The following is a 23,846-nucleotide window of genomic DNA, read 5'->3' as shown; positions in this document are numbered from 1 at the left end:
CCTTCCATTGGCCGATAAACATCGAATATTTGTTTCACACGTTTTATGTAGCAACTCAATGAAGTCATTAATTACAAAGAGTACCGCTAGGGAGATTAAATTTGGATACTAAATTTGTAAACTAAATAATATGTCATCAATAAAGAATAAATACATTTATCAACGTTTGAGTAATCAACCAATCATCAACTTCCATGTCCTTTAGTTTTTAAAATTTTGTGTCCAAATTTAATTTTCCTGACATTATCCATTTACAAAATGTTCATCTAACAACAATAATTAAACAAAGTATGAACAACGTGGTTAAGAAAAGGAATATCTGAATATAAAAATCAGTTAGGCCGGTTGGCTTAATCCCTCTACTTCTCATAACTTAGCTCATGTGATTTTTGCCATATATAACCAACCAATTTTGAGAAATCTCATGCGCTAACATCTCAGTGTATCTGTCCCTTTGCATTTGAGTATTTTCCGAGAGAAAGGTAAAGCTCGTGTTATAGCTTCTTTTTAATTAGAAAAAAAGAAAAAATGGTCGTTAGCATACAAGCCTCCCGCTTCTAAATTTTTCCAAAAAGTCTTTCGTTTAATGTTTTTAGTCCACTATATAATTGAAAATTGTTGCCGAACAAGCTGTTAAGGGAGGAATGGAATTAGGTTGTTTAGGTTTTTATATTCATTGCATGAAGATCGCAGGTGATAAATCCAACTAAATTTAAGACTACCTAAATTGCGAGATAAGTTTCTTGGTTATCCTACTACTTATTTGGAAAGTCAATACACTTACTTTTCTAGACCCTAATTTTTCGGAAACAAAAAACAAAAGATCCTACTTTCTATCTGAGAAAATTTCTAACCAAAAAATAAATAAAATTGAAAAAATAAAATAAAATTGAAACTTGGAGAGGATTATGTAGAGCCAGATTTTTCAGTGTGCCAAAACATGGAGTGATATGTCACATGTTATTATATAATTAGATAGACACTTCACATATGTATTCAATTGAAATTTTGAAGGATTTCAAGGGATTTATAAATCCAAGATTTTGAGGGAGTTTAATTGATTTATATAGATTTAATGTAAAATCTTGATTCAATTCAATCAAAATCTCAAAGGGAGAGGTCAGAGGTGAGATTTGTGAACGTTTAAAATACACTATGAAATCTATCAAATTCCCTCAAATTTCTCAACTTTTTAAAATTCTTTAAAATAAATTAAATACACTTTGATTGTTATGAAGTTCTTTAAAATTCTAACTGAATATACCTATATTTCTATGGATTTTAATAAACCATCTTAAAATTTTGATTCATTACATGTTGACTAGAATGTCAAATAATCACTTAAAATCATAATTAAATACCCCTAGATTTATTAAAAGAATTAAAATATCTCAAAATCTCGTTAAATACACATCTTAAAAACACTCCTTTTAATTGTATAATAACATTCTTTTAATTGTATAATGACATATGATTTACTACCGCCTCGCCTCATATCGTGAACAAAAAATTTCTCACCCGACACCAGCTCGCACCGCGCTGTAAAAATTCTGAAACTGTCTATATAAGTAACTGAAACCCAAGAGTTCTAACCACATAACAGAGAAAGACATTTCTAGAGAGAGAAAGAGAGAGTGCTGGAGAGAGAGAGAGGAGGAGGATTAGAAACAGAGAGCTAGAGAGGGGAGAATTAGAAACAAGAGAGCTAGAGAGTTACTCAAGCCACCCACCGTTGAATGGCAAACCGTGTAATCCCAGCAGCATCAAAACTCCTGAAAACTATCGGGCCGCTTAACTCCGCCTCCTCCACCACCATCTCTGCCATCTCCCAGCCAATTGGCCACGCCGAAAAGGCACCACACCCCACTACCACCACCACCAACGCCGACAGCGTGACCCTCAGCCTTTCCAGCTTTGATGACGCGGACAAGCTCTTTGCGTCGGTCTCCACGTCGCGGCTGTTGAGGGCGGCGCTGAACCTCCACATGGTGGCGGTGGAGCCGATGGTGGATGTTGGGATGTGGGTCATGCGTTCTAGGCTCATGCAGACTCCGTTGATCAAAGACGTGATCTTGGGGTTGATACGGTCAACGATTTATGACCAATTTTGCGCCGGCGAGGACGCTGTCGCCGCCGGAAAGTCGGTGATGGAGCTGAACGAGGCGGGGCTGAGAGGGATGCTGGTTTACTCTTTGGAGTACGCCGGCGACAACGAGGCTTGTGACAGGAACTTGCAAGGGTTCTTGGACACCGCTGAATCCACCAAATCCCTGCCACCTTCTTCGGTAAGTTGTTTCTTCACATCACCCCACATCAAAGATTCAAGATTTTATTTCTTGACTCTTTCTGTGGTAGTATCAAAATTCTGCTTTTCTTTTCTATTTTTTTCGAATTAAAAACGGTTTTTTTTTTTTGTTGTCATAAAAGTCCATATTTACTAATTACATCACTAATCACGCTTATAATAATAATATAGCATGTTTACTACAAAGACTCTAGTGTTACAGAGTCCAAATTTTAACCGTTAGAGCTTAATTTTCATATTTTAAAACAAAATGTGTAACTATTAATACCTCGTAAAAGATCCCTATTTATCATGCATTAATAAAGTTTTGACCGGCATTAGACCAAAAAAAATGGATCTTCTTGTTTTAGGAGATTGTTCGACATGTCACGCGATCAAAGAGTCTGAGTCCATACAGTTGGCATGTCATGCATGTAGGTATGGAGGATTGCGGGTCCTACTTTCTTACTTATACCAGTTGGTTGTTTGCATGCACCATCAAGTTGATTGTTTGCATGCACCTAGGCCTAGGGCTGTTTACATTTGACTTGGCTTCCTAGTTGCTGGCTGCCGATTACGGATTACCTGTCTACGGACAAATTTTCCAATTGAGTTCTGATTCTGACAGTGACTTATCAAAAAAGCACTTTCAAACAAAGCAGATTCTTGATGTGATTTGTTTCTCTTCACCACTTCCATATGAAGTTTATATGCGATGGTAACTGAAAGTGATGTTTTTGGCTTGTAACAGGTGAGCTTTATCATTGTGAAAATCACTGCAATTTGCCCTACGAACCTGCTTAAGCGAGCGAGTGACTTGCTGAGATGGCAACATCAAGATCCTTCTTTCAATCTTCCATGGAAGCGCGATACGTTTCCCATTTTCTCCCAATCGAGCCCTCTCTACCATACGCTCGAAAAGCCGGAGCATTTGACTCCGGAAGAAGAGCGCGATCTCGAGTTAGTCCACCAGAGACTACTAAAACTGTCCCAAAAGTGCGCAGAAGCCAATGTGCCTCTATCCGTCGATGCCGAGTACACTTCAATTCAACCAGCCATCGATTACTTGACCTACTCCTCTGCAATCATCTACAACAAAGATGATCACCCGATTGTTTATGGGACGCTTCAAGCTTACTTGAAAGATGCAAAGGAAAGATTGTTGCTGGCAACAAAGGCAGCAGATAAGATGGGTGTTCCAATGGGGTTCAAAGTGGTGAGGGGTGCTTATATGTCAAGTGAAGGAAAATTAGCTTCTTCCTTGGGCTGTAAGTCTCCTATCCACGATTGCATTGAGGATACGCACGCGTGTTACAATGATTGTGCTTCGTTCATGCTCGAAAGGATTGGCAATGGCTCTGACGCAGTGGTTCTTGCAACCCATAATATGGAATCAGGTAAATAAATCACACTTGAAAGCTTAAATTTGCAGAAAAGCCAACTGCATTGTTACGAGTTTTGCATCGGTATGTCTGACGTACAATTATTAATGCAAATGTAGGGAGACTGGCAATGGCAAAAGCACATGAAATCGGGGTCGGGAAGGTGCACCGGAAGCTCGAATTTGCACAGCTGTACGGAATGTCAGAATCGCTTTCCTTCCGCCTGAAAAATTCAGGGTTTCAAGTGAGCAAGTACATGCCATTCGGACCGATACAGTTGGTGCTGCCTTACCTGTTAAGGAGGGCTGAAGAGAACAGGGGACTCTTATCTGCTTCCTCTCATGACAGAAAACTCACAAGGTAAATTCAAAATTGGATAAAAATTGATACATTCACAGCGTAAAAGGTCAGTTTTTTTCTAACACGGTCTGAACTCTTCGTTTGGATACAGGAAGGAGCTGATGAGGAGACTTGAAGCAGCAATCATCTAACGCGAAAGTAACGTCTTTGTGGAACAGCAAGCTTGGTGATCCGTCACCAATCTTGCAAATAGGATGATCTGTAACACTGGTGGATTGCTCGTAAGTTAGTCGAATTAAATGTGCATATAGGAATTAGGAAGTTTGGTTTCTATCTTCCTCGTTACATTAGGTTGTTTTACTGGGGAACAGATCCATCTTTGCTTCCTAGGTCTACTTCCATGGCAACCCACCGCAAGCGCCGCCGCCCTATCGACTGTGTTTCAAATCGTGTTGCTTCCTTCAGCAGAAGGAATATGAATAAAATGTTAATGTTGCTTCAAAGTTTCTCAAATGTGTGGATGATGTTTGAATGACTAGGAGTAACTAAAGAGGAACTTGGGTAAGGCTGCCCTCTCTCACACGGGTGGGATCGGCATCCCATGATTTTGTGAAGGTAATCCGAAGGGAAAGGTCACATGATCAAACAGTCTGACCCGAAATTTCCTTAAATGTACAAATATAAAAGCACATCCTTGACTCGAATTTCCCAATACTTGCGACCAAAGACACTTAGGAGTGGCTTGCAGTGGTTATCAACATCTTTTCTCAGATCAACATGTGTAATGGATGGGCGGTGGGGTCTCAAGTTTCCAAACCATAAAATATTCCCTTTATTTAATTCTTATTGTTGTCAATAATTATAATCTCGTAGATATCATAAATACAAGGGCAAGCCTTGACGCAACATAAATATTACTTTTTTATGACCAAAAGGTCACAGTTCGAGTCATGGAAATAGCTTCTTTGCAAAGCTAAGATAAGGCTGCGTACAATAAACGTTCCTCCCTGACTCTTGCAAAGCGGAAAGCCTTGTTGGCTTGGATCGCCCTTTCAATATCATAAATACAATGGAAAGATACAGCAATGTGCTTCAACCAATATTATCCAAAAATGAAAACCTAATGCATCTAACCTGGAAAAACAGTTCATGTGTACGTTCATGGTATGCTTTGCAATATCTTGACATCGAATCTACTCGATACCCGATTGCATCTTCGTAGTTCCCTCAGGTTCGAAATTCTCATGACATTGCAAATACGATCCTATCTGATCGGCTGCCCACTTCTTAGCAGTCGTTCCTCATATAGCACCGGACCTGCTTTCTCATATAGTGCCGGACTTGCATCAGAGAAGCCTCGTGTAGAATCGGCCTTCTGGGAAAAGGTCATGGTATCACTACCAAACAGAAACAAACAAGAAACAAAAGTGAATTGAAACGCATGAGAGAATCCAAGAGAATCTTAAAAAGACTAAATGGCAAATCTACAGGCCTAATCATGGTTTAGGTTGCTGACAAGATTTAGCATGATACATCCCATTTGGAAAATGACATCCCACCAAAAGTGAACCAACCATTTTTCATGGACAAGATTTACACACACACATACATCAATACATTTCTAGTCTTACTGTATTTGATATCGGTGTGTTTAAAAGTGCTTTTAGAATGACTTAAAGTGCTGCAATCCAACAATTTAACTTCATAAAAGGAAAATGGAGAAAAGGAACAGAAGATGTAAACTAGAAAAAAACAAGACATACTCAGCTCAGGTTTAAAAGTGCTTCCGATGATGATAACAAATATAAATCAAAATCGCTGACTTTGTAAAAAAGTTGTATTGTATCATATCACTACCGCTAGAACGTATGTACATACTCAGCTCAGAGTTTGATATCCTAGTGGCCCTTGCACTCCATCTTGTCTTGTGTTCTTTCCCATCAGAGAAGGCATCCATGGGAACATTTTCCCGAGCTCCTTGCTTATTGTACTCGGCCTAAGTTGCTTATCATTAATTCCAAACTTTGCTCTTTCAATTGCTTCCATTACATCTTCCCTGGCCACAGTTTCACCACCTGCAACAGACCATAGATTAATATGAAGTTGAGATCCATGTACAATTTCAGATTGCAAAAACCGAGTGATATTTGGATGTACTATATACCCTACCCCTACGAGCAGCAAGTAAAGCAGCTTCATTGATGATGTTTGCAAGATCAGCACCTACAAAACCTGGTGTCAGTGAAGCAATGAGATCGCAAATAAGATTAGTGTCTTCCTCCAAAGGAACTCCTCTCAAATGTACAGCCAATATCTTTCTCCTTCCTTCTTCATCTGGTTCCCCTACAACTATTTTTCTTGAGAAGCGGCCTGGCCTACAAAGGGCAGAATCCAATACTTCAGGCCTGTTTGTTGCAGCAACAACAATAACCTTCGAGTCTGACTCAAATCCATCCATTTCCGTCAGCAACTACAAGAACAGAAACATTTTTTTGATGAAAAACATTAACTTAATTGATATTAAAATAAATTTCAAACATACATTACAGATGACAAGATGTCACCTGAAATTCAAATCCAAGGTCTACCAATACAATAATGTGGTTAATACTTAATACTGCCTTTACTATTGTACATAACAGCAGGGATCGAAATTCGAAACAATAAGCTAAGTTAACGTGTTGATACTTGATAGCTATTTAGACTTGAAAATTGAAAACAAAACTAAGGACATTAAAGGAAATACTCAACGTTCCAAGATTGAAGGTGAAAGTATAAGCTAATCGCACAGTAATAAGCAAGAAAAGTTGGCAAGATTTTAAGGGGGATCAATATGATTTTATCATCAAACGAAATCAAACAGAAGAGAACCAGAGTCTTCCTATATACAGTGGTTTGACAATTATCAAAAAGTTTGGAAATACAAACAATGACCCACAGATCAAATTATACTAACAATTACAGAAGACATTCAGAATGTGACCGCTAAAATTTGATACGGATGGATGCAAGAAATGCAGGATTGAAGCCATAATTGGACCTTATATTACCTGATTCAATGTTTGGTCACGCTCATCATTGAAACTTCTGCCACGTTTCGTTCCAACGGCATCAAGCTCATCAATGAATATAATTGAAGGTGAATGCTTCCTTGCCATATTAAAAAGATCTCTAATGCGAGCTGCCCCTCTTCCAACAAACATCTCCACAAATTCACTGGCAGAAACACTGAAAAATGGTACACCTGCTTCTCCAGCCACTGCACGGGCAAGTAATGTTTTCCCTGTTCCTGGAGGACCCACCAGCAATACACCTCTGGGTAACTTTGCTCCTAGTTTGTTGTAGTTAATAGCTCCTTGCAAGCATAAAACTATCTACAAACGAGAAAGATGTCACGAAAATAAAGCAAGAGAATTGTATAAATAATTAAACAGTGAGAATATATTTCAGTGCCTTTGTTAGTAATCATGTATACAAACAGGTAGTAAAATTTGCTATGGTAACAAAATCATAGTTTTGAGAGGCAATAATAGACTTTAGAAGGACATACAACTTAAGGAGATTCCATTATACAAGGCGTATGTTGTTCACTTGCTTGTCTAACACCTCTAAATAAAACGAGAAGTATCCACAGGATTATATCTCAATAAAATATGCACCCTGAAAGGCTCATCGCCATGTGCAATAGGGCTTGTTGCAAGCCATGAGATACCTTCCCAGCACTGTTTTGGATACAAATATAGACTCATGATGTGAACTTATATATATATATATATATATATATGTAGACCGGTTCGAACAAGAGAAGTACGCCATGTTAATGTGCCTTGGATGATCCACATCTCAGGGTCAGGCGCTGATGGGCACATTGAACGATCCATGTGGCTGAGAGCCCTCACAGCCCAAGCAAAACAACGCAATTATCAGGGGCGCGCTCTACCATTGAGCTAATAGCCCTCTATGCCAAAAGTGAGAGAAACCCCATCCCTCTCTTTCCTTTTTTACGCCCCCACGTCACCACACGGGAGGGACATGTGGATGTAAAAAAGGGGATCCTATCAACTTGTTCCAACCTAGGATAATAAGCTCATGAGCTTAGTCTTACTTCACCGTCGAGAAACGAAAGAAGACTTCCATCTCCAAGTTTAACTCAGACGTAGTTCGCTTCTTTTTGGGTGTGCAGCAGTGTTAAACCAAAATACCCAACAAGCATTAGCTCTCCCTGAAAAGGAGGTGATCCAGCCACACCTTCCAGTACTTATATATATATATATATATTTTTTTTTTAACTGTTCAAGACTTTGGTGTTTCAAGCTCGTGGAGATCAGAACACTCCAACAACAAGCAAAAGAGGCATTTTTTGGCGTTCTTCTAAGAACTGATAAATATGTCTTCGTAGTGTTTCTAACTTGTATCAGCAAGCATTTAAGCCAAAAGCTTCCCTGCTTTCACGGAGTACATAATGGTAGCAAGCAGAGTGAAGGATATCCACAGTTCCATGTTAAGAAAGTACCACATTATCAACTCTATAATCAAGTTAGCAATGAAACAAAGTATCGACATACAGAAATAAAGAAAAGTATGCAAAATATCTAATGCATTCAAGAGAAAAGATGTGTACCTCCATAAGCTCCAATTTTGCAGCATCAACTCCCTCAACATCCTCAAATCCAACCGACTGCTTATCAGGTCGCTGCTTTCTAGCTGGGCTATTAGCAGCTGAAAGTTGACGATAAAGAAGCCACATCAATGGCATCAAAGGAATCCACAGAGATATTATAGTTATCAAAGTAGTCCTCATTGACATCAAAACTGATTGCGGAGCCGAGCTATATGTAATTCCTTTCTCTCTCATCAAACTAAGTAAAAATTTCTCATCATGATCTACTTTTCTAGTCAAATACTGCCAGTCAGGGGTTGAAGCTTGAGTCGCTGATAAATTTCTCAATACATTCGTATTCAGTGCTTGACTAGATCGAGAACCATCATCACTTGTAACTTTATCGGCCACATTCTCACTTTGGACGCTTGGTAATTCTCCTTCAGACAATTGAGTATCCCCATCGATGCGAGAGTTTGTGTTATAATATATTCGACGAGACCCCTCTTCAAGTAGAACTTTCGTAACAGACTCATTTCTCAGGCTTGTTACCAATTCTGAATATGGAACCATTTTTGGAGAGGGCACAGCTGTTAACTTCAGAAACAGATAGGTCAGCCCCAATATTACAGAAACCAAAGAAACAAGCGTCACTCGTCTTATGTTCTTTCGCAAGAAGGTCCGAACACCATTCAACACTGACTGAATTGTAACTCTTTTCACTCTCATAGCCAACCACCGCAACCTCGGGCGTAATCTCAAAGAAAATCGCCTCCTCAAAGATCTCAACTTAGTGTCTCCTTTCTTCCCCAAATGGATCTGCTTATTCGCGCTATTCGCATTTGTCAATGGCTCAATTTTATTGTAACAACACAACTTATGTCTAGAATTACAACAATTATTCAATCCCTCTAACCAAACTCCATTGTTTCCATTCATCAGCGGCCTAAGCTCATTGTTCCAAAACAACCCATGTTGAAAGTTTCGAAATTTATGAAACCCCGCCGACCGAAAACCAAATGAACTACAGTAAAAATCTTTATACCTCCCCAAAGACTTGGACTTTCCGCCATTAAATTCCAATTTGTTTGGGACAGATAAGAACCCAGTATTGGAAACTACAGAAAAACAAGAAGCCATGCTTTTCCTACAACAACACTTACTCTACTGAAACATCAGAGCAAAACCCACTAACTGCATAATCACCATTGCAAGATTAACACAGAAAAAATCATAATTTTGTGTAATTTGGCAAGAAAAACGGACAAAATTCTGAAAAATAAACCTGTCAGAGGTGTTTGTTTTGGTACTCAAATTCTTCAGAGCTGGGGAATTTTGGTTGAGCAGGAAGAGCGTTTGCTAGTGATTTTTGGAAGATGGGAGATGAAAGTGAGAGTCTTTGTGGATTGCGTCCATGAATGAGGGGGGGAATACACGAAGGAGGAAAACAGTTTGCTATGAACCGAAAGAAATTCTCTCCAAGGTTTTTGCTAACAGATATTTTTACATGGTAAGCTCTGATTGGTTCCACTGTTTCTCTATCATGGGTATGGCTGCACAGGATTATGATTTTGTTTGACTAAATTGGACCTTTATTGCCGGTATTTTACTTTGTTTAATTAGTTTTCTCAAAATATTGGATTTCACAGATGAAAATATGTGCGGAACATAGATTTAATGATCAAGTTAATTGAGGAGTCGACTAAAATAAAGTTAAAACAAGACCAATTCTAGGGGCACAAATTACATGAACAAACGTGAGAATTAATTTTAATAGGGCTAAAATCACTTATCGAGAAAATGTTAATAAATTAACGTTCGAATTAATCCTAGGGGTATAAATAATGTTAATAAATTTCCCTTTATTTTCTTGTGCGCACATTTATTGTTGATTTAAAATTAATTTTAATAGGGCTAAAATAACTTATCGAGAAAAGAAAAAAAAATACTTTTCCTCGCAAATCACCACCAAATTAGATGCATTGCCAAAAAACAACGGAAGAGAAATGTTAAATAGGCTTTCTCAAATCGAGGTTCTTTGCAAATTCTTTATCACGTCACACTTTAACGTTAATTGTAAGATCTCACATCGTCCAGGGGAGTCTAATGGTGGTGGTGGAGATCGAGGAAATTCATTTCAGAAATGATGGATTTCGCCACCATGCTCCGCGCACCCATTGTAAGATCCCACATCGCATAGGGCAGTGATACTTATATATATATTCTCATCTCTACCTAGCACGAGGCCTTTTGAGAGCTCACTAGCTTCGGGTTCCATCGGAACTCCGAAGTTAAGCGAATAGCGCACGAGAGCATTCCCATGATGGGTGATCCACTAGGAAGTCCTTGTGTGAGTTTCCAAAAACAAAACCATGAGGGTGTGGTAGGGGCCCAAAGTGGATAATATCTGCTACGGTGAAGTCGAGCCCAGGCCGAGATGTGACAATTTGGTATCAGAGCCTAACACTGGCCGTGGTGTGTCGACGAGGATGCCGGGCCCCTAAGGGGGTGGATTGTAAGATCCCACATTGCCTAGGGAAGTGATCCTTATATGTATATTCTCATCTCTACCTAGCACGAGACTTTTTGGGAGCTTATTGGCTTCGGGTTCCATCGGAACTCCAAAGTTAAGCGAGTAGTGCGCGAGAGCATTCCCATGATGGGTGACCCACTGGGAAGTTCTCGTGTAAGTTCCCAAAAACAAAACCATGAGGGTAAGTTCCCAAAAACAAAACCATGAGGGTGAGTTCTCAAAAACAAAACCGTGAGGATGTGGTAGAAGTCCAAAATGGATAATATCGTGCGACGGTGAAGTCGAGCTCGGGATATGATGAAGGTCCGGACTAAGATGTGACATTAATTCATTTATCAATATTATAAAATATTATGTCAAAAAATATAAGATAACAAGTATAAATAATCCCAACTTTTTTTAATGTCTTGTTATATCCAACAAACCACGCGTTCTGTTGTCGTTGGTTTGCCATTAAGCAACGACTCCAAAAAGCCGCCATCCATAAAATCTCGATTAATAGTATCCGAAGATATTTTGATCCTAGTGAGGAGAGAGAGGGGGCGGACGCACTCTATGGCGCACACGCGTGTAGCAGCTCCATTTGGTTTTGGTGGATGACAGAAACTACCACATTATTAGGCCTTCCTGTGTCTTGAATTCATTGATTGGGAAGCAGCTGAAAAAAAAAAACCACCACCATTTGAGAGAAAAAGGAAGCAACTTTAACGATCAGAGGAACAAGCAGAAGAAAACCCATCAAACTTATCCAATTTCCCAGGTGGGTTTTTAATTTTTCCTGCTTTTGACTGTGATTTCGATTTGGGTTTTTGGTTTTTGCCTCCATGCATTGAGAAATTTGTGGATCCATAGAGCTCGGTGGATGTTTGATTGTTTTTCACTCTGCCCACGTGTTTTGTTTTTGTTTTGGTTCTGAATCTGATTTGATCTGATTTGGTTTTCTTGTTATTGGGTATGCTTTTGTTTGTTCAGAAGATAAATGGTTGTGTTTGGATTACAGAATGGTCTCTTTGTCACCGAACGACGAAGAAATATGTGGTCACTCAGTGGTGGAGATATAAATGGATGTGCTTGTCGTGTTATAATCTCAACCCTTGATACCAAATCCAAGGGTGGTGACTTCCTTAGTCACTTGACGAGACTCGTTTTGGATTATATGTTAATTGGGAACAACGTTGTGATGTGATTCTTCAGTTTGATGATAATAATCGTTTTTGTGGTATTGAGCATCTTCTTATGTGCGTGGCTTTGTAGTTTCTCTCATGATACGTCCCATTTGGTGTCCATATACATTGTTGGTCTCTTCAGCTGTATTTTGTCATATTTAAAAGCTAAGGATATGGCATATTTATTGAGTAATGGAAGTTATAGTTATCTGCCAAATGGTTCGACAGATTGTTTTAATCGATAATATCATGGCCGTCTAACTTGCGAGTCTTATTAGCAATTCGGCAGCAAAAGGTTGCTGTTATATTAATGGCTACCACAAGTTGTCCTTCATATGTTTTTGAGTTCTTATGGAAGTGGATTTGTTTGTTTTCTTGTAATTGTGGTAAACTTTTGATTGCAAGCAGTTCCACTTTTCTTTTGTTTCACCTCTTTCAGTGTTTTCGGTCTATTTGGTCCACGGAATTGATCGTGGTAACATAGTTGTCTCTTTTGCCATGTGGCGTTCAAGAGATTCTTTAAGATAGTGAAATGGAAAACAAACTAGAAGAAGATGATGATCATGAGCCAGGTCCAGTTCCTCCACTGAGACTGGACAGATTTGGCTTCTTAAAGCCGGAAGTTTCTCCTCAAGGTTTAACCAAGAGCAGGTCAGCCTTTGAATATGAGAGGTAAGCTTACCAATTTACCATTTTCTGCTTTTGTTTGGCCATAAAAAGTTCATTTTAATGAATATGAGACTCGAGCAATTTAACATTTCATCCATTCTAATTATATACCGTGGCTCTTCACCGTTTTCAGAGAGGAAAGAAGAGTTAGAAAATGGAGGAAGATGATTGGGGTGGGAGGGAGTGATTGGAAACATTATATTAGGAGAAAACCTCACGTCGTTAAGAGGAGAATAAGGAAAGGAATTCCTGATTGTTTAAGGGGTCTTGTTTGGCAGTTGATCTCTGGAAGTCGGGACCTTTTGCTGATGAACCCTGGGGTTTACGAGGTACATATTATTCTCAGTTGTTACTTACACTGCTCGTCCTTATTTGTGATTATTCTTTTCATATCCTAAGTCAGTACTTCATCTTGTGCTCTTGTTTCTTTGTGCACGCACATCCATAGTATTAAACTAATAAGCGGTATGGTTGTTGCAGCAATTAGTGATTTATGAGACCTCAGCTTCAGAGCTGGATATAATTCGAGATATATCGCGTACCTTCCCTTCACATATTTTCTTCCAGCAGAGACATGGCCCTGGTCAAAGGTCCCTCTACAATGTTTTGAAGGCGTACTCCGTCTTTGACAGAGAAGTTGGATATGTTCAGGTTTGACACTTTCTGTTTGTTCACTCTTGCACTTAGTTTATGTCAGGCACTGGATAATTTTAAATGGTTAAAAGAATGCAGGGAATGGGATTTCTGGCTGGTCTCTTACTTCTTTATATGAGCGAAGAGGATGCATTTTGGTTATTAGTTGCATTACTCAAAGGAGCGGTCCATGCACCAATGGAAGGTTTATATCAGGTAGCCTTTATGCTATTTGAATTTCTTGATCTTTTCTTTGGCGGTTTGTAGACTAACTAAATGTAATCATGCCATCATTACTTATGCAAAAAGAAGAATGTTAGTCTGCCATTTTGACCATCTGGTCCAATTCTTATAGTCAAAAGGAACAACAAAAACAAAAGAGATTGAGATGGTATCAGATGAACCAATTGGTCAAATAGGATTTAGGTAGTAAATTGCAAAACTCTAACCTACTGCTGAGCACATTGGTTTCTCGTTAGGCAAAGTAAGAGTTTATCCATGTTTTTCTTTCTTTTCAAGGGACATCTTCTCTGAGCGTAGGCCTAGACCTTTGTTTTACTTGAAAGATTTTTCCTTTGTTATTTGCTGGCATTCTGAGCATTTCAGAGCTCTAATTCTGTTATGATGTCTTTGGTGTCTTTTCTACTCGTTGCATCTATTTGGGGGTTTTGATGACCTTGTTCACATTCATTTTTATCCATACGGATTATGCCTAGAGTAGTTTGTTCGTTTATTATACTCAAACCCAGATATATTGTTTCTCATCGAAAAAAAAGGGGATAGTAAAGGGTAAAATGGCTTCAATGCTCTTAGAAGTGTTAGTTTATGCTTGTCATGTAGGTAGGGCTACCACTGGTACAGCAATACCTTTTTCAGCTTGATCAGTTGGTAAAGGAGCACTTGCCAAAGCTGGGCGAACATTTTACTCAAGAAATGATAAATCCTAGTATGTATGCAAGCCAGTGGTTCATAACCGTTTTCTCCTACTCTTTCCCCTTCCATTTGGCTCTTCGAATTTGGGATGTCTTTCTCTACGAGGTTAGTGATTTTTAATGTGTTGTATCTCTCTTTCGAAGTACTATTGGTGGTGGGAATCTAATTTAAAAATTTTCAATTCTTATTTTTCACAGGGTGTGAGAATTGTCTTCAAAGTTGGTTTAGCCTTGTTAAAGTATTGCCATGACGACTTGGTGAGTATATCACAACAGCTTTCTACTGCGCACCATGATAACTAGAACATCGCATGCTCATAGACTTTGTTACCGTATTGTCTTTTTGACAGACAAAATTACCATTCGAGAAACTCATTCATGCTCTGCGTAACTTCCCTGACGATGCAATGAATCCGGATACTTTACTTCCATTGGCTTACTCAATCAAGGTTCTTCTTCATATCCATTTCATTGCTTCTATCGTCAAAGTTTCTTGCTTCTATCATCATTCACTCGCATATGCATCTTTCGCTGATCTCACTAGGTATCGCGGGGTTTGGAGGAAACAAGGCAGGAGTACGAGAAGAAGAACGGAAAGGAAGGTAAGTCTCCAGAGATTGATAAGCAGTTGGAATGAAGTTTGTGCGCATCTCATCGGAGCACTACATATGCTAAATTAACTTGTCATTCTTTATTTTCCCGGCATGGCAGCGGTTGTCCGAAACAATGTACTTTCGACAACATCGCCCTCGATCGTTGTTTGATAGTTGCATTGTTCAAGTCCTTGTTTATGAACTCCCCTGTTCCTGTTTCAAACTCAAATGTTGTTAGATGTGAATATTTATTAAGATAGGAAACCAAAAGGATATAAATAAATCTTGTTATTCTTGCATTAATCTTGGCTGCAGTTATTCGATCATCCCCCTGAACTCTGTTTTATCAGTTTTTACTTACGATGTTTGCGGTATCTCTAAGGTTCCGGCTCCTATGTATCCCGTCCCCTTAGTACGGCCTTATGTCGTCCAGCCCTATTTTTTAATTTTTGTCAAGCATTTAGTACGATGCCGGTCTAAAGGGGCGGGATTATTTTGAAATACGAGGCCTCCAGTCTAGTGGTCATCAATCGGCCTATGGTCCGAAGGTGAGAGGGTCGGCCCCTAGCCTAGGCCCGATCTACCAAGTGAAATGAAATTATGGATCTAATCTGATCGAGTGATCTAAGCCGTTGGTTTTGGAACTTTCTAAAATTGAAAGCCTTGATCATTTGTAATATATCTTTGATTCAGGGCCAGACTCATTAAGAGGCAAGGAGGTCGGTTGTCCTTTCGGACTCCGGTAAACGTTCATGAATAATTTAGATGCTGTTTTTTGTAAAGTTGAAGTTTCTCTTCATGCACTTCCACTTGCTTGATAAAATGCTTTAAAAAGGAGTTGCCCTTCTAACTTTTAAAATTATTATATGTTTAAAAAATGTTTGTGAACTTTTATAAGTGATCTTCCGAATAATTTTTTACGAATCCGTCACTGTTTAAAATTTCCCATCGTGACACACAATCTTTTAAATCATATTATTCATTGGTTCGAAGAAGCTAAAAGCGTAATTGACATTAAGTTGATGCCAAATATGTGCTTGTAGCCAAAAAGACCGTAGAGCGTTTTTCAGAATTGATACACAGAGACACAGTTGCACAGCATTACTTGAACCACGTGTTGTTTGACATGCATGCATTGTGTTCCCTCCTGATTTCTTGCGTCATGATAGAACGAACAAGAGGAATCAAAGGCTGCTTTTGAGGTGGGAAGTTGGAATGCGTCCATCTAGAACCAACCCTAATATTAGACATGACTCGTTACACAACTCGAAACGAGCATGAATATGAAAGTTCTTGTTTACACGTTTAACACTGCTCCAACTAATATTGTTGTTATATTTTTGAAAACTGATTTGACACAAATTTAACATATATATAATGACTTTAAATATTTTGTACTCAAAGCTATTTGTCGACGTTTTGTGACCTATCTTATTGAATGACACGTGTCTTTTCGACCAAATTTATTTTTGCCTTTTTAGCTAAAATAGTTTATGGGATGACATAACTCCTTATCTGAGATTTAAAATCGATAGAACTCGTGTCTGAGTTACTCTACCATTAATCATTTTGGTCTTTTCATTAAAAATCTTATTTAAATTACAAGAAAATGATAAAAAAATACTCTCAATTTTGTCATATCATTTTCGCCCATTGTTTATTAAATTAAAGGTATTTTGTCATTTTGGTCTTTATTTAACACAAAATTTTCATATAAATACCAAAACGAATTTAAAGTCGTATTGAATTTAACACAAATTTAACGTAGTGACATGTGTCACTCAAAAGGATAGATCGTAGAGAGACCACATAAAATTTTTGGTTCTTTAGATTTAAGCCCTTACAACTCTTAAACTCTAGACAAAAACCCACATATATTATAACTTCTAAATAAAACCCAAATTTTAAATATGATGTCATGTTGGATAAAAGATGTCCATGAATTTGTGTTTATTTACAAAATCATTCCACCAAATCTCTTATACGTTTCTTTTAGACATTTAAATTGTTTAATATAATTTTAATTTTGTGTAAACTCCTCCAATCCAAAATCTAATTAGATCAAATATATACGGACATATATTCTACATTTATGTATACTAATACCATAAAAAGAAGTAGGTAAATTAATTTTGTTACAAATTTAAAAAGTAGGCACATTAATTTTCATGTAATTATACCGTAGATAAATTATTTTCACAAAATCAAACAATAAATATTGTTTTCAAAAAATTAATTTTCATAGTAGGTCATTTTTTTCATGTAATTATACAGTAGGTAAACTATTTTCATGTAATTATAACGTAGGTATAAAATTAAACAATAGATATTGTTTTCATAAAATTAATTTTCGTAGTAGGTAAATTATTTTCATAAAATAAAACAATAGATATTGTTGAAAATAAACACTAAATTAATTAGGTATATTCAAATTGAAATTTATCATCGAAATTAAAAAAAATATATCCAAATTAATTCCTCCATATAGAACCATATTTCATGGCTACAAGACCTTGCCAAATTCAATGCACGTGATCAATGAAAACAAAATTACAAGAACTTTCCATAATGGCTTAGATGGGGTATATTAGGGATCCAAAAAAAATATAAAAACGGACACCCAAACTTAATTTGGTAAGTTGCTTAGTTGAATCCTAATCATTGAGCTTTATTCGGATAAATATTATATGATGGGCTAGAGGCTAGAAAATATGAGTTTGGAGGGGAAAAGTAAAATTTTTAGTAAAATTTTGAATACAAAGAATTTAAAGTCGTATATAAGTGAATGAACATAAAACGTGACACAAAAATGACATGAACATGAATAGATAAACATGAACGTGGCTCTCTGCCACCCCCTAATTCGAATAAAAAAGATTCCTATAATTGTGGCAATTAACTTGCTTTTACGTTAGTGGGTAGGTGTTGTTGGCATTAGTTGCATGCTTTTGCTTAATCATAAGATGCTTTCAAACAAACACAAAGAAATTAGAAGATGCTTAAACCTCCGAATCACGATATTAGGAGAGATGCATGCATCGCCGCAAAATTTGGATGACCATTCGCCCATCTTTATATTCCAAAATTAAGTATCCCAAAAACAAGAAAGTCTTAATTAGTTAATTTGATGTTAAGCATTATTAGGAATGTTGGGCACAAATTCTGAAGACAAAAAAAACTTAGTTTTTTTTATTGTTATTGATTGATACATATTAAGTTCGAGAATTGCAAATGAGATTCTCTCAAAAGTAGGGCTTGTATGAACTCTTCGCCATCTTATTTTTTTGCATAATGTTTTATAATGTTGACATAGAAATAGTGGTAAAAAAAAAGAGGTGGCAGAAAGTCCATAAACAATCACACTTCTCAAATAAGCTCATTAACATTTCTTGTTAAGCTTATGACAACAAATGTTAAAAAAATTAAGTTTACTAACAAGTAAATTAACGATTGATATAATTAAAATATTTGATATAAAATAGTTACAAAAAAAAAAAATTAGTACATCGATACTTTTATAATAAGAAGAATGAGAGTTTAGTTAAGTCACATAATTAGCATCGTAATTTGATATCGAATTCACCGTCGACGTGATTCAAATCTAAGACTTCTCACTTTTAAATGAAAAGGAATATCACTAGACAGTAATAAAGAGTGACATTACAAAAGATTTGAACATGGTGTTACATTGCTTGTGAAATGTCCTAATGAATTAATCAACACACTAATGATTACAGACACGATTGGGATAGGAGTGAAACAAAATATTATTTAAAACGGCACTAATTATATTCTTTTTTGGTTTCCGGTCCAAGTGGCGTGGACCAAATTGCGCTTGATTTGATATAAAATTCGATGAACATTGTCATGCGGGCCCACACAGCCACGCAAGACAAGGACCGGTCCCTCTCATTGCGTGTGGTCGACTCACAACCACACCTTTCTTAGCCATCCGCCACGTGTCGCGATGACTCGCGCTCGTCCCCGCCCTCAATCTTCGGACCCCCATCCCTTTTGACGCCGTCGTTTGCTTAAGCAGGTCTTTTCAAAACTTTGATTCCCCGATCAAATGTCCAAACGGCCCCTGCCCGCCTTGTGGACGGCGAACTTCCTATCCGCGCAAACACGGAAGGGCAGAATCGTACGAATAAAAAATTACGGGAGGTTCGTGAGTAGTTGAACAAATCCGCTTGAAGCGGAAAGAAAGCGTGGCATGACCGTAAATAAAGAGAAATATCGTGGCAAACACGTATTATTCAACTATATAAGATAACGCTCCCGTCGGGGCTCGGAGCTTCACGAAAACAACGCAGTACCGTTTTTTCTGCTAACAAATTTTCGTGAGCCTCAGTTATTTTTAGGGTTTCCATTTCGCCGAATCCTTCAGATCTTCGCCTCCTCCTTACCAATTTCGTCCCAATTTTCGAATTTCCAGGTACGATTAGGGTTCCATTGTTCGCCTTCGGTTCTCAATTCTATGGAGTTTTAATTCAATTTTTTGTTTTTGTGTAATTCTGATCTTTTTGTGGTTTCTGTTGGCATTTTCAGGTGTTGATATAGAGATTTAAAGGGGGAATTTTGAAGGAGGTTGTAGATTCGGTATTAGATTATAAAAAGAAAAATCAATTGTAAGTTTGTTTCCCTAATCTCGGTTATTATTTCGATGTTTGATTTGATTAATGGTATGAATATATGAGAAAATATTGTGTTTGTTGCTGGATTTGGTCAAAGTTTTGTTTTTGTTGTTGAATTATATTGAATTGGGATTTTTCTTCTATTTTCTTGTGGAAAACGTAATGATTTGGTTTAGAACTTGAAACTAGATGTTCATTTGCAAATTTAATAGCCAATTCTATGCGTATTATCGATATTTTCGGTGGGTTTTTAATCTCATATACAGACTACTCACAATGCCTGTTTGTTTTGTGTATATAATTGTAGCATTTTTGTTTATAGGGTTTCATGCTTGGATGTATGATTGTTATTAAAAATAAAATTGGTTAATTAGGCTTTTGGTCTATGCTAATCGTTGTTTATTGGTCTAAGCAATTGGCTTTTCATGAAATTTGCATAGAGGTAACGGATGTTATACTTGTGAGGTAATTTGGTGTTGATCCCATTTCGGTTAATCCTTTCTGCAGGAAAATAACTGAATGAGCTAATGGAGTCCAAAGGTGGCAAAAAGGATTCTAGTAGTAGTAAATCATCGTTCTACGAAGCTCCCCTCGGTTACAGCATTGAAGACGTCAGACCTCACGGTGGAATCAAGAAATTCAGATCAGCTGCTTACTCTAACGTAAGTTTTAGTTTGTGTTTCTTGGTGCATGGATTTCCTGGTTTGTTTTGTATGGATACCCTCTACTAATATTATCATACATTGTTCTCTGTGCAGTGCGCTCGGAAGCCCTCCTGAGTTGTGTTAAGTCCCAACATAACCCCGTGCGATCGTTAATACTGCAATCTTACTCTAGTTATTCTAGTCTATTTCTTTTTCCTACTTCTCTCGTTCTCTCGTTCCCTCGCTTGTTATCACTTCGTCTGCTGTTGCATCGTCATTTGCTTGCTTAATTCGAGATGGCTGTACCGGTCTCTGCAATTGGATTTGAAGGGTATGAAAAGAGGCTCGAGGTCTCTTTCTTCGAGCCTGGACTGTTTGCTGACCCTAAAGGCATGGGTCTTCGTTCTCTATCGAAAGCTCAAATAGATGAGATTCTGACACCAGCTGAGTGCACCATTGTTTCTTCACTGTCAAATGATGATCTTGACTCTTATGTCCTATCTGAGTCGAGCCTCTTTGTGTACCCTTACAAAGTGATCATCAAAACCTGTGGCACAACAAAATTGCTTCAATCAATCCCTGCCATCCTCAAGCTGGCTGACTCCCTCTCTCTGGCTGTAAAATCTGTGAGGTACTCTCGTGGGAGCTTTATCTTTCCTGGTGCTCAGCCCTCTCCACATCGTAGCTTTTCGGAGGAGGTAGCTGTACTTGACGGCCATTTTGGCAAGCTTGGTTTGGCAAGCAAGGCATATGTTATGGGAAGCCCTGACAAAACTCAGAAATGGCATATTTACTCTGCATCGGCGGAGTTGGCAAGCTTATTGTGGGGTTCACGCCAATCAGGCCCTACCTACACTCTGGAGATGTGCATGACTGGTTTAGACAGGAAGAGGGCTTCTGTCTTTTACAAATCCGACGCAAGTTCAGCTGCTGATATGACCGTAGAATCCGGCATCAGAAACATCCTCCCGCAATCCGATATATGCGACTTTGAGTTCGAGCCATGCGGCTACTCCATGAACTCAATCGAAGGGAATGCAGTTTCTACTATCCATGTGACACCAGAAGACGGTTTCAGCTACGCTAGCTTTGAAACAGTGGGCTATGATTTCAAAGATGTGAACTTGACCCAACTGCTGTACAGGGTTCTGGATTGCTTCAAACCAGCTGAGTTCTCCATAGCCTTACACACCACGAGCACCGCAGGCGAAGATCTTAACGCTAAGTGCCCTCTGGACTTGAAGGGATACTGCTGCGGAGGAAGCAGCTACGAGGGTTTGGGGCTGGGTGGCGCGGTCATGTACCACAGCTTTGTCAAGGACGACAGCGGTTCTCAGTCTCCAAGGTCGATTCTGAAGTGCTGCTGGAGCGAGGACGAGAAGGACGAGGAAGTTGAAGAAATAGGTCTGGCAAAGATCTAGTGTTTGATTGTTCGTGTTTTTAGTATAAATAAAAGTAAAAACAAATGTGACTGTGGGGTTATGTTGCAATTATAGTAGACGCAGCATGTTGTGTCGCTGCAAGTTTAGTTTATGATATTGTCAATAAACCGGATCTCGGGTGGCAGCTGATATCCGTCGTCGTTATGAGACTTCCTGGATGCACGAGTCTTTGTTGATGTACCTTTTTTTTTCTCAATAAGATGAATATTATTGTCATCTATTTAATTTCTTGTGTTATGACTGGTTTATGTTATTTATCAAGATTTTTCTTCTTTAAAACGGGGACCGGGTGATGGTTTCGTCAGATGGTCCTCTATTTTGGGGTTGGGCAAACTTATAGAGGTATTTCAATCTCTTTTTGAACACTATTGTGTGATTCACCAGTATCAGAAAAAGAAACGAGCCTCTCTACGTAGTTCATGCATCATATATTAATGGCCCGATCGAGACGCCTCCGGTGAATGTGGATCTGTTCCATGGAAGTCTTGAGAAGACGTTACAATCGTTGCGGTTGGGTTGGCATGAATAGGGAATGCATATAAGTCATACACATTTTGCCACCCATTGCCATGGTGAGGAGTAACCATCTCTTCCCTCAAGGAAGCATCCTCGCTTCTAAGCTTCTTGTTTTGAGGAATGCTAAAGGGTTTCTCTTGAAAGTGACTCTCTATGGATTCTGCCATCTCATAATTTAACTTCAATTCTCGTGAACATTATAAAACATTGTGCTGCAAGCATGAGGTGACAAAGTTAAGAGAGTTCCCTTAGCATCCATCTTGTTTTTGGTAGAAATTTGTTGGGCATTTGGGTTGTAAAAATCCAAGGAAAGACATTAGGTGCACCCCAGTATTGTTGAATGCACCGCACCCCTCATAAAATATTACTTATACACTTTAATATAAAAAGACTATTTAGACCTCCTACGATTATGAATACACCTCAAAATCATTTTTAGTGTATATTATTTTCTTCAACCTCTCGAAGCCACTCTCATCCGCTATTAAACTCAACGATACAATTCATTGCAATGTCATTTATCATATATCAGTTTGTATTTATAATATTTCATTCGATTGGCTAAAATCTCTTCAGAGAAAATTGAACGGGTTTGCTTTTGATATTATGGAGTTTGCTGTTGCTTGTTTGGTATATACAAAAAACAAATATTGAAAACCTCATGAAGCAACTTAGGGCAACTTGTCCTATTCCTCACATTATTTCTCCTTACTCGAGCCAATAGAAGTAATAGTCTTCAATGCGTTGGCTTGATGATGAATTGATGGTGGACACTTCTGAAATTCTCTTGAACAGCCTTTTGAATTCACTTGCTAAGATTGCAAAGGCTCTATTCTATTTTTTGCAGATCTTGGTTTGCATTCGATGTTTTTGATCCAATTTCTTCAAATACAAAATCTAAAATCCCTAATTGATAGAAAACTAAACACTCAGTTGACATAAACCCAGATGTTGACAAAGAGTTTGAGCGTTAGGTGTCTTATTATTGTGTATGTTGGGTGTGAGGTGAGGGTAGTATTGGAAAAAAATGAGGGGTGTATTAAGATAAATTTAGTTCAAAAAGTAAAAGTGGGATTTATTAATGACTGATTTGGTATTGTTGTGCTTTAAAAAAAAAAAAAACTACTTCTACTGTACTGCAAGAATAAGCTCATTTTTGCTGCTTTACGTTTTCAACTTTTTTTCATCCAAAACTGTGAAAATAAACTGTTTTTAAATATTTACCAAACATCTTTTTAAGCTCAGCTTTTTTTAATACCCACTTTTTATAAAAACACCTCAGTACCAAACGGGTACTAAGGATGTGAGTTGTAGTCAACAAAATGTGGGGGTGAATAAAACAACCCAAGACGTCTCAAACGAACTTGGAAAAATTAAGCTGCTAAATTTGACTTGAAAAGGAAAACCAATAGGCATTAAGCAAAACCTTGGAAGAGGTCAAGCAGCCCTTCATCATTGCATGTGTTGAATTTGTACCCGTGGAGAAGTTGCCCTGCTAAACCTAACTAGGAATCATAG

General features: G+C 38.0%; 4 protein-coding genes across 8 annotated transcripts; 3 read left to right on the top strand and 1 right to left on the bottom strand.

Annotated features, from left to right (window-relative positions):
* The first annotated feature begins 1,579 nt into the window (after window positions 1-1,579).
* Window positions 1,580-4,469, top strand: LOC103966826 (proline dehydrogenase 1, mitochondrial). Its single transcript, XM_009380045.3, has 4 exons — window positions 1,580-2,285; window positions 3,036-3,681; window positions 3,786-4,026; window positions 4,118-4,469. The coding sequence occupies exons 1-4, from the start codon at window positions 1,737-1,739 to the stop codon at window positions 4,155-4,157; spliced, it is 1,476 nt and encodes a 491-aa protein (XP_009378320.2). The 5' UTR covers window positions 1,580-1,736; the 3' UTR covers window positions 4,158-4,469.
* Window positions 4,470-4,974: 505 nt separating this feature from the next.
* LOC103966825 (probable inactive ATP-dependent zinc metalloprotease FTSHI 3, chloroplastic) lies at window positions 4,975-10,030 on the bottom strand. 3 transcript variants are annotated; one of them, XM_048578047.1, is made up of 6 exons: window positions 9,852-10,029; window positions 8,588-9,760; window positions 7,017-7,340; window positions 6,136-6,436; window positions 5,845-6,041; window positions 4,975-5,363 (listed from the first exon to the last, which is right to left on the bottom strand). In XM_048578047.1, exons 2-5 carry the CDS (start codon window positions 9,704-9,706, stop codon window positions 5,845-5,847), a joined length of 1,941 nt encoding a protein of 646 aa, XP_048434004.1. In that variant the 5' UTR covers window positions 9,707-9,760; window positions 9,852-10,029; the 3' UTR covers window positions 4,975-5,363. The 3 variants fall into 3 exon arrangements, with proteins under 3 accessions (XP_048434004.1, XP_048434005.1, XP_009378319.2); XM_048578048.1 differs by having other exon boundaries at window positions 5,824-6,041; window positions 8,588-10,030; XM_009380044.3 differs by having other exon boundaries at window positions 8,588-10,029.
* Window positions 10,031-11,597: 1,567 nt separating this feature from the next.
* LOC103966824 (EVI5-like protein) lies at window positions 11,598-15,395 on the top strand. 3 transcript variants are annotated; one of them, XM_048578046.1, is made up of 9 exons: window positions 11,598-11,859; window positions 12,778-12,937; window positions 13,068-13,263; window positions 13,415-13,585; window positions 13,667-13,783; window positions 14,408-14,605; window positions 14,698-14,757; window positions 14,850-14,948; window positions 15,044-15,395. In XM_048578046.1, the coding sequence occupies exons 2-9, from the start codon at window positions 12,798-12,800 to the stop codon at window positions 15,134-15,136; spliced, it is 1,074 nt and encodes a 357-aa protein (XP_048434003.1). In that variant the 5' UTR covers window positions 11,598-11,859; window positions 12,778-12,797; the 3' UTR covers window positions 15,137-15,395. The 3 variants fall into 3 exon arrangements, with proteins under 3 accessions (XP_048434003.1, XP_048434002.1, XP_048434001.1); XM_048578045.1 differs by having other exon boundaries at window positions 11,599-11,858; window positions 12,712-12,937; XM_048578044.1 differs by having other exon boundaries at window positions 11,600-11,859; window positions 12,705-12,937.
* Window positions 15,396-19,366: 3,971 nt separating this feature from the next.
* Window positions 19,367-22,037, top strand: LOC103966823 (S-adenosylmethionine decarboxylase proenzyme). Its single transcript, XM_018652271.2, has 4 exons — window positions 19,367-19,527; window positions 19,641-19,720; window positions 20,234-20,388; window positions 20,485-22,037. The coding sequence occupies exon 4, from the start codon at window positions 20,667-20,669 to the stop codon at window positions 21,789-21,791; it is 1,125 nt and encodes a 374-aa protein (XP_018507787.2). The 5' UTR covers window positions 19,367-19,527; window positions 19,641-19,720; window positions 20,234-20,388; window positions 20,485-20,666; the 3' UTR covers window positions 21,792-22,037.
* Window positions 22,038-23,846: the final 1,809 nt, after the last annotated feature.

The sequence above is a fragment of a genome, unplaced genomic scaffold, assembly GCF_019419815.1.
Source record: "Pyrus x bretschneideri cultivar Hongxiangsu unplaced genomic scaffold, Pyrus_bretschneideri_v1 Contig12, whole genome shotgun sequence".
Lineage (NCBI taxonomy): Eukaryota > Viridiplantae > Streptophyta > Magnoliopsida > Rosales > Rosaceae > Pyrus > Pyrus x bretschneideri.
The sequence above is the reverse complement of the archived record's forward strand: the minus strand, read 5'-3'. Positions and strand labels throughout refer to the sequence as shown.

Bases quoted from the DNA above. Each gene is read 5' to 3' on its own strand.
- LOC103966825 (XM_048578048.1), bottom strand. From the start codon at position 9,706: ATGGCTTCTTGTTTTTCTGTAGTTTCCAATACTGGGTTCTTATCTGTC. The intron at 7,341-8,587 runs GTACACATCTTT...TCTCGTTTGTAG, and splicing joins CAAAATTGGAGCTTATGGAG to ATAGTTTTATGCTTGCAAGG. The intron at 6,437-7,016 runs GTAATATAAGGT...CTGTTCTTGTAG, and splicing joins GTGACCAAACATTGAATCAG to TTGCTGACGGAAATGGATGG.
- LOC103966823 (XM_018652271.2), top strand. From the start codon at position 20,667: ATGGCTGTACCGGTCTCTGCAATTGGATTTGAAGGGTATGAAAAGAGG.
- LOC103966826 (XM_009380045.3), top strand. From the start codon at position 1,737: ATGGCAAACCGTGTAATCCCAGCAGCATCAAAACTCCTGAAAACTATC. The intron at 3,682-3,785 runs GTAAATAAATCA...ATGCAAATGTAG, and splicing joins AACCCATAATATGGAATCAG to GGAGACTGGCAATGGCAAAA. The intron at 4,027-4,117 runs GTAAATTCAAAA...GTTTGGATACAG, and splicing joins CATGACAGAAAACTCACAAG to GAAGGAGCTGATGAGGAGAC.
- LOC103966824 (XM_048578046.1), top strand. From the start codon at position 12,798: ATGGAAAACAAACTAGAAGAAGATGATGATCATGAGCCAGGTCCAGTT. The intron at 13,586-13,666 runs GTTTGACACTTT...AAAAGAATGCAG, and splicing joins GAGAAGTTGGATATGTTCAG to GGAATGGGATTTCTGGCTGG. The intron at 14,949-15,043 runs GTTCTTCTTCAT...TGATCTCACTAG, and splicing joins CATTGGCTTACTCAATCAAG to GTATCGCGGGGTTTGGAGGA.